The 9,985-nt window shown below is 35.9% G+C and overlaps 1 protein-coding gene across 4 annotated transcripts in view; it reads right to left on the bottom strand.

Moving 5' to 3' along the window:
• LOC110018053 (DExH-box ATP-dependent RNA helicase DExH3) overlaps positions 1 to 9,985 on the bottom strand; it is an 83,198-nt gene that overhangs the window by 13,021 nt on the left and 60,192 nt on the right. For all 4 annotated transcript variants that reach the window (XR_002293325.1, XR_002293324.1, XR_002293326.1 and 1 more), the window contains exon 15: positions 389 to 697. Coding sequence is in view for 1 of the 4 variants with exons in the window: in XM_020715278.1 (XP_020570937.1) it covers positions 389 to 697 (309 nt within the window). In the remaining 3 variants the exon portion in view is untranslated. The remainder of the gene's footprint in view (positions 1 to 388; positions 698 to 9,985) is intronic.

Here is a 9,985-nt window from a genome sequence, read left to right as displayed (position 1 = left end):
GGGGTGGGGGGGGGGGGGGGGCTGGTATTTACATACACGTCACCCAATTTCTATGTATTTACATAACTAACACTTAAACTTTGCTTTTTGCATTTATAACACCCAAATCTTTCATATCATATAAAAAACACCACCATTTTAACTTGTAGAAAGTAAAATTCACCTTTTCATGCATAGTTAAGGTGGCATGCATGCAAAAGTTGAAGTTTAAGTGTTAGATATGTAAATACATATGAATTGAGCGGTAAGTAAGTAAATATTCCAAAAAAGTGAAATTCAACTTTTTATGCATAGTTAAGGTGTATGTAAAATTGAAGCTTAGGCGTTAGATATGTAAATACATAAGAATTGAGTGGTATGTATGTAAATATTTCAAAAAAAGACTCACCACAACTGAACAAATTCCAGGAAAAAGGCCAGCACAGATAACTGCCCGGACAAGATTCTCGTCACGACACCAAATGTTGAATGACATTAAGTTCTCATCAACAAGGCCAGCATCCTTAAGCAGAAAATGGAACTGCTTTCTAAGAGAATCAATTGCCTTCAAAGTCTGTACAGAAAGAAAATTCTTCCAGCAGTAATCATATCCAGAATGATCCCTTTCAGCATCCTTCCAACCCTCATAGGCCCGAATAAGTGCAAGATGATCACTATAATCCCGGCAAGAAAATTGAGATTTTGCAGAATCTGCAAGCTGCGTAGAAAAGACGAAGTTAAATATTTCTATATTGAGATTTGACTTTAGGTATAGCATAGATGAAAATTCCTTCTGTTGGCTCATTGACCAGACTAAAATAAATAAATTAATAAACTTAGATGATACTTCCAGCTCTTCAATACTCGTGATTGCTCCTGAAAGTAAACCTAAGTCTTCTGAAAACTATAAACAACCCGAGAGATATCAAAAAAAGACCTAACATGACAATGCAACATGAAACTCCACTCCGAAAGAATGAGGTTTAAGTTGACCTAGGAATAACTAGTTCAATATTAAAAGAGTCGGTTTCGTGTAAAACTTGACATTTTTAACATTAGGGTGATAATCAAGTTAACTTGAAAACCCAAAATAAACATAAAAAATAACTCATTTAGTTTTCAATACATTTTCTCTTTGACAGGTTGTAAACCCTCCTTCGCCTTAGAGGATAATATTTATGTTAATTAAACTGCATTGAAAAATAAATTATATGAACTATACAATAAATGGATCAAACATGTCAAGCGCAGGTCAATGAAGTATATGTTGAGTCAGTCGAGTCAAGTTTGAATCAGCTATTGACCTGAATAGTTAACTAGCAGGTTGGGTGAAGCAGTTTCTTGTTGGGCCAAAATCAACTCAAACTTGAGCTCAATCAGTTAACGAAAATTGATTAAACCTAATAAGAAGTTTCAATTAAACTTAGGCTTCAATTGATAGGTCGTTTCAGCACAGTTCTGTTCAACGGAAAGCGCATAAATTGAAAATGCTTGCTTGAATGTTTAACTTTTAAAAATTATTTTTTTTCACTGCATCGGCGTTTTTTCCTGTTCGGAATGGCAATTCGGCGCAGCTTCTCAGAGTTTACTCCATTCTGCTGTTTAAGAAAATGTCAAAATTATCAATTATATTTTGCCCTCCTCTCTCCGCAGAAAAAAACAAACCAGTGAGTTAAAAATAAAAATATTAAGGGAATTTTAGTCTCATAATGAATTTTTGGATGTTAAAAAGCACACAAAAATATGTATTCAAACAATAGTATGGCTTTAGTAACCATCACCATATTATGTTGTTTATTCTAACATTATTTTTAAAGGAACTTTTTTTTGAAAGAAAGCTCCCCCAAACAAGTCCTCTATAAAGTTTGCTACAGTTCAGAAATTTTTATAATAACAGCATTATAAAATGTAAATATAACAAAAATTTAATTAAATAAAAGAATGAGATTAGTGAGTATGTTTTTTAAATGTTCGATTATCCTAACTCCAAATAACAAAGCACGCTTTATATGCACGTATACACACACACACATAGTCTATATTTCTTGTATGTGTAGCACTTGGTGTTCAATCAGGTGAGGCTGATGATGGGGTTACTGTTTCTTTGGAGGCTAAGGTAATCCCAAGTTCTAATGAGGAAAATCTTGAGGCAGCTAGAATCCCTTTAGAGAATGAATGGACTGTTTATAAATCTAGAAAAAAAAAATAGGCAGGTTGGAATTGAAAAACTTGGGGCAAGGAAATATCATACATAACAACTATTCTTCATATTCTGATGGGGAGCAGAATGGTGATTAATTTACTTATATGGAATAATAAGGAGGGTGTCTGGCCTTACCTCTCTTTATAGATTAAAGAATTTGGTCAGAACTAACAAGATTTGGTTATTTGCTATAGTGGAACCTTTAGCACATATCAACAAACATAAAATTGTAAAGAATTTTAATAAGTCTTACTTTGTAGCCAATATCGCCAACAAGACTTGGGTGTTCAATAGAAAATAAATTTCAATCAATATTAACATAGATGATACAAAATTTCTGCACTTCTCCTTTGATATTATGCAAGCTGTAGTCATAAATTAAGATTGGATTTATGGAACAAATTGATTAACTTGGGTTCTAATATAAACGAGAACTGGATATTTGGGGGCGACTTTAACATGACCACTAGTCATAAAGAGAAACAAGGGGAAGTAGACCTAATATGTCAATGATAGGCAAATTCAATGAAGTTATTTTGGATGCAAAGCTTTTCGACATTGGTTTTGTAGGCCCTAGCCATACTTAGAAAAGGGGCAGAGTTTTTGAGAGGTTAGACAGAGGTCTTGCAAAACAACATTGGCTAGATAATTTTCCAAATACAACAATATATCACCTTTCTATATTGGGTTCTGATCATATGCCTTTATTGCTGAGTATAAACTTTTCCAACAAACAATTGGTACATCCTTTCGCTTTCATTACATGTGGACCAACCATGAAGCATTTTGACTATGTGTAAAGAATAACTCGCTGGAGAATATGGAGGACAACCCTTGGGAGAAACTGTAGAAACTGCATAAAAATTTGGTTCGGGTTTTGAAGAAGTGGAACTGGCAATACTTTGGAGATTATAAACAAAAAAATAAAGAAGCTGAAAAGGAGGTCTAAGGTTGGATCAAGTAGATATTTGCAATGAACACTATACATTGGAGTTGAATGAGGCCTACAAAAATTTAAACAAGGCCATTAACTCCGAGGAGAACTATCTTAAACAAAAGGTTGGAAAAGTACATTTTGTGGAGAGTGATAGGAACATAAGTTATTATCATGCATGTATTAAAAATAGATGGCGTATTAATACTATACTTAAAATACTGGATCTTAGTGGTAATTGGCTTGAGGATCAGAATGATATTACAAGATAGCATAAAGTACTTGAGTCAATTTTTACTGAAGTCTCATATAATACAACATTGGATGATAATATAGCCTGGGACGCTAATCACTTCACTGAAACACTACAACTTGTTGGAATTCCCACAGTGGATGAAATTTGGGAAGCTGTTCGGGACATTAATATCAATAAAGCAGCGGAGCCGGATGGAAATACTGCTGAATTTTATAAATCCAACTGGGATATTATCAAAAATGATGTGGTTAAGGCTGTCAAAGTTTCTACAAGGGTACACCAATGTGTAAATATTTTGCCACCTCTACAATTGTCTTTATCCCTAAAAACAATGAGAAATCTAAATGGGATCATTTCAGGCCTATTAGCCTTTCCTCTGTTATGTCTAAGCTCATTAGCAAAAGCATGGTGGAGAAGTTAAAAAACACCTACCAAGTTTAATCTGCCCAAGTCAAATGGCTTTCATTCACGGTAGAGGAAAAACTGAAAACATCATGTTGGCTCAAGAATTAATCTCTGAACTTGATACTAAATGTAGAGGTGGTAATGCTGTGCTTAAGCTTAATTTGAGGAAAGCCTATGATGCAATCAGTTGGGAATTCAAACTTGTTGTCGTTCATGATGGGGGGTTCAAATCCTCCTTTTACAAATTTATTAAAAGTTGCCTTGAGGAAAATTATTATCAAATACTGCTTTATGGGAAAGCTCATGATTTATTTACATCAGGCAGAGGAATTAACCAGGGGGACCACCTTTCCCCTACCATATTTATATTGGTTTTTGAATACTTTTCTAGATTAATCACTACTTCATACAATTCCAATGCCTCAATTCATTTTAAAAATATGGCCAAAATGGTTGTGAGTCATTTCGCCTATGCTGATGATGTCATTCTTTTTACAAATGCTTCCAAAAATCGGTTAAACTGATTTTCCAAACATTAGTGCCTTTTCAGGTCATGTCAGGAATGAACTTCAATAAAGCTAAATGTAAATGTATTTTAAGAAATCTGTGAACAATTCAACTTGGAGATGGGCACATGATTACACTGGTTTTGGCATTGCAGATTTACCTTTAAAATATTTGGGTGCTAACCTGCTAAAAGGTAGAAAGCAGGTGCAATTTGAAGCTGTTGTTGATAAAATCAAAGCTAGGATTCATGATTGGACAAACTCTTACTTATCCTATAGAGGGAATATTACTTTATTGAAAAGTGCATTAAACACAATTTTACCTGAAATGATGTTTAACAAATTCTTATGATCGGGGAACCATAAACAGAAAATTTAGGCCAGCTAAAGTAAATTGTGCAAGGCTCTTTCTGTTGGGGGGCTTGGATTCAGGCTATTAAAACATCTGGTAGAGGTCAATTCAATTCTCATGTGGATTAAAATCAGAAAGAATGAATCTCTATGGTCTAATTATATTTATCCTAAATATTGTAAACAAAAACATCCATTGGAAGTTCAACCCAAGACTGAGGACTTTAAAATATGGAAAGGCATGTTGAAAATTAGTAACATTGCTGGGGAATTTATACATTGGGAAGTTGGTTAGGGGAAACTATTCTTTGGGTATGATAACTAGCATAATGATGATTTAGATCAATTTAAAACTCATGAAAATAAAGATCTAGTTGTGGCTGATTGTTTACTTGATAATGGTTGGAATATGGAAATGCTTATTAATATGCTGGATGTAAATAAAGCTACATACATTTCTAAAATTCAATTTGATAGAAACCGGAAGGATAAGGCACTCCTTATTACCAATTCAAACTGCTCTATAAAAAAAATTATATATGAAATGCAATTTCAATGGAATGAGGTAGAATGGGACAAAGTGATTTGGAATAAATATCTTTCAACTTCCATGTCTTTCTTTATTTGGAGAGTCATTTAGGGTTTAATTCCAATAGATGATATTTTGAAATTAAAAAGCTTGAGATTGTCTTCTCAATGTCTTTTCTGTAAATCCAATGAGGAGTCCTAAAATTATGTCTTCTTTACATGTGCATTCTCAGTCATCAAAGTTTTGAAAACCTTGGGTGAGCTGGTTAATATTAACACCTCTCCTTCTGGCTGGGTGAATTTGCAGGGAGGTTTGGTAGCACATTCATTACAAAATACATATTTTTAATATAATTCCATTTATTACCTTATGGTTTATCTGGCTTGCCAGAAATTCTTACAAACATGAGGAGGTTTATATTAAGCAGGAGAGAATTATATCAAATATATTATCATATCTACATAAAATACTTCTATATCAGAAAAACAAAGTTCGTTTCTTTACTAGGTGTGATGGTCTATTGGCCAAGGTTCCATCTGTTTCAAATAGAAATTTGATCTCTCTAATTTGGTGGAAAAAACCAACTTTTCCTTGGATTACGGTTTATACTAACGGTAGCTGGAGTAGTGGTGTTGGTGCTGGTGCTTGTGCTGGTGTTGGGGGTGTTTTCAGACCTTTCTCTGGTAAATTTTTGTTTCTTTTCTTCAACTTGCCTAGCTGTTTGAGCCATGGATGCTGAATTATATGGATTATGGATGGCTTTACATGTGGCTATCATCTTTAATTAGAAATTCATGCTTATAGAATTGGATGATACTGTGCTCCTGAATATTCTCAGAAATGATAAAGACCCGCCTTGGTATATTTCTTTCTATTTAAGTAAAATCAAACATCTCTCCACATAAATTGTTACTTCCTGGAATTGTGCCACAAGGGAAGCTAATAGACCAGCATAATATCTTGCTACAACTGCTGCTAGGGATAAGCAAGCAATATTACAATGCAAATCTCATCCTCATCTCAAATATTTGCTTAATGGTGATAATATGAATTCACCATTTCTTAGAATTTGTTCTTGCTAACCTTTTAGTTTACTGATATAGACAAAGAGTTCTCTCTTTGGAAAGGTGCATTTGAGGTTCATAGGATGTTGGAGGTCTACATTGTTTGCTTTGTCTGCCATTACAAATTGCTGTTGTGGGAGGGAGTTAAATGGAGGTCTACCTGGTTTCTGATGAACCTACTAAACTTGTTTTAATGGGCTTATTGGGAGATTAATTTCCTTACACCTATTCAAACTCTTACCTTAAACTCTACTGCAGATGTTGTATTTTGGCATTTTCTGTATTATCTTTACAGAAGCATAAGATCAGCAGATGGAACTTCTTTGATAGGCTGCTATCAGGTGATTTCTTTCCTTACACCTATTCAAACTTTTACATCAGACCCACCCTACTGCTACTCTGTGTCTAGTGCATTGCTGTCCTGTGGGATTGGATGGCTGTTTTTCGCTAGACTGAAGCAACTGCTCGCTTCCTAATGATCTACAAAGACCTGGTTTATCTGGCTACTATTGGGACATGTCTTTGCATTTAGTCAAAATTTTACCTTCCCAGCTGCTGCTAGTTGCTTTTTTGGTTTCTTTCGTATCTTCCTGAAGGCATGGATGTTTTCTTTTGCAGATGATATGAATCAGTGGATCTTTGGATAGATGAAAATGCATGCTATCTACTTATTATAGTAGATTCTGCTTGTATTGCATGTTAGTTGGTGTTAATCTCAACACACCAAATCTATACCTAAACTCTAGAGATGACGTAACTGATTGTAGTGATGAATATATGTGGAAATGGAGAAATCTCAACTTAATACCAGATGGGGGGCACTGTTGTTGGTTGTTGAATATTGATGCTGTCTCTGGAAGGTTTAAAATTCATTATTTTTGCTTGTCTACTATCTCATTTTATTATTCTGGATACACGTACAATTTCATGGAGTACATGTGGGGATGAACGCAACTAGATAGCTTGTTGGAATGAAGCACCTACATGGTATGTCTTTTTTTCTGTTGCTTTATGGTTTGCCCTTTTGTCATTGTCCACTGGTGTAGGTACACAACAATTTTTTATTGGGGATCTTCTACGAAATCAAAGGATATAAAGTATACCTTTTGGAGTTTTTCTTTTAGGGTATACTTCTAATTGTACCTCAGGTGTGATGGAAGTCTTTTGGGCAAATAATGTATTTTTTTGGTTTTTTTGGAGTAGGATCCACCTACCAAACAACCTTGTGTCTTTTGATTTGATGAAATAAAATCACCTCCGGGAATTATATATATATTATATTAAATAAAAATAAGGGCACACAGATTTTGTGGAAGGTCCCAAACATGGCACCCAACCCACACAAAACCACCAAATCAAATGGTTCCAAATAAAAGAGAAAATACAACAAAATATATAAGAGAACTAAATAAAAAACTAAAAAGTGCCAAAATTAGAGTATCAGGTAGCTGGAGAGCGACCCGATTTTGCCTTGCCTCTGGCTCTAGTTCTAGAGAAGGAGCCAACTAATAAATTAGTCAGATGAGTGTCATTGTCAGTGATAACCATGTATCATCCAATAGATTCCCTAGCTCGAGTCGTCCTCCGTTCTTTTTCTTCCTCCTCGTATAGATCTGTCATTCCTCATCTGAAAATTGGCTCGCCTGATCAGCAGAATGGTCTGAAGTGTGCAAGATATGTGTAGGTTGTTGAGCATTAGAAGCGACTACTGGTTGTACCAGCTGATCTTCTATCGGGTCGAAGAAGCACTCTCGTGTGTCTTGACGTATAAGTGAGTCTTTTTCTTCAATAACAGTAAGTGGTATCAACACATTTGGATCTGTACTTGTAGCAATGTGTTCATCAACTGGAACTGCGATGTTGGAAAGAGGATCGGATTGGACATTCTCAGCAAAGATGGTAGGTAGCTGATCTTTAGCGACATTCGGTCTTAGATGAGGATGCAAGCGATAATAAATAGCAGAATTGTGGCCAAACATACTACAATGAGAGCAATAAGGAGGATGTGGTTCTAGCTCAACCTTTTGTCAATACCCGTTGTGAATAGTGCAATACATATCTCATCCGGAGCTGGTTGAGTGATATCTCTCTCAACTAAAACAGAAGCCACAAAGGGTCTGGTGACAGCAAGCGTAGGACTATCCACCTTTGAGAGACTTACCGTAAGCAGTTGCTAAAGAGTTGAGGATTTCTATGTTGAACAGATGTAATTTTGACCCTGGAAACTTTATCCAAACTGGAATGATAGAGGACTCCGTTTTTGGATCAAAACCGACAGTTGTCGATCTTGATAATTTTTCGAAAGAAAATGCGAGTGTAATTGACATCGTGAGATAGTTGAATAAGTATATGTCGACCAACTAGCAGACCAATGTTCCAACTGCCCAATAGTTTCATAGCATCAAATTATTTTCTAATGATCTCCAGTTTTGGGTGACCATAAAGAAATTTCTCCACTAAAGCAAAACGCCAAGAGGACGCTAGATTACCAGTTTCAACCTCAGTGAGAATAAGTGCAGGCTTACCATTTTTTTTTCAAGTTTTTTAATAAAAGTGTGTTCACCGCCACCTTCAAGAACCTCGTGGTACGATTGTGGAACACCGATAGCAAAAGCAAACTCTGAACCTGGAGGAGGGGCTCGAGCAGGAATAGGCAAGTCGCCGACAAGGGCATTTGCATAGGAACGGAGGGTCGAGCCCATCTCCCTCACAAGATAAGCGAGGAAGCTGTTGGCGCTGTCGGGGTCGATTCGTCTGGAGAGCTGCGCACAAGAGGAATGTTGTCGACTGCGCAGAACTATCCCAACTTAACCGCAAGACGACCGCGCGCAGAAAGCGACACGAAGACGTCGCAGAAGAAGACGACGAAAGCAGAGGCAACGTCCGTCGTCGTCTACGAGTGCGAAATCAACGTCGTCGAAGCTCGCGAAAGAGAAGCTCGACGAACCGCAATCGGGGCCGCGAGCAGCTCGACGAAGCTTTTCAAAAACAGAGGAGCGAAAAAATGCAGAAGCTGCCGTAGCAGAGGGCTAGGATTCACCGTGAGGCGAAACCCTAGCAGAGCGAGAACATTCTATGTGTGTGCGCAATACTCCCCAAAAGAAACATAAACAAAAAATTATGTCGCATAAGCACTTGACTAGGTGAATGAATAATAATTCTTTCCAAGATAAATGAATGATGCTCTCATAAATTTGATTGATTAACAACAGACAAGAGAGAGAGAGAGTCCAAATGACCTTTGTGTAGACTTTTTTTTTTTTTTTTTTTTTTGGGGGGCACCATTAGTGCAGCATTACTCTTCAAATATGTAATCGAAAATGGATGAGACTAAAGTTTATGTTGAAAGATACAAGTTCTAAAAAATAGAATCACACTTAAGTGTGATGGGTTAAATATTTTATCACAGAACATTCTTATGGTACTTTTCCGTAAAAGAGTCTCTAACAATTCGTATAAGGCTGATTTAATCTAAGAGTTGTCATATTTATCTAATTTAGTCTCTCCAACATATAAAATTAATCCAAAATAGTTGCTAAAGGATTAAATAGGGGTCAATTTTATATGGCCGGGAGACAAATTTGGGATCAATTTTGTATCCCAATTTTCATCATTTTCTACTTTTGGGGCTATTTATGATCAATTTTGATTGGTAGATGACTAAATTAAAGAAATTTGATAATCTAACACTAAAATTGGCCGCATGTGAAGAGCTAGGGAACTATTTTGGGCATGTTTTTCATGAAATTTATTATGAA

The sequence above is a fragment of the Phalaenopsis equestris genome, unplaced genomic scaffold (assembly GCF_001263595.1).
Source record: "Phalaenopsis equestris unplaced genomic scaffold, ASM126359v1 Scaffold000002, whole genome shotgun sequence".
NCBI lineage: Eukaryota > Viridiplantae > Streptophyta > Magnoliopsida > Asparagales > Orchidaceae > Phalaenopsis > Phalaenopsis equestris.
Note: the sequence above shows the minus strand (reverse complement) of the source record. Positions and strands in the feature narration are given on the sequence as shown.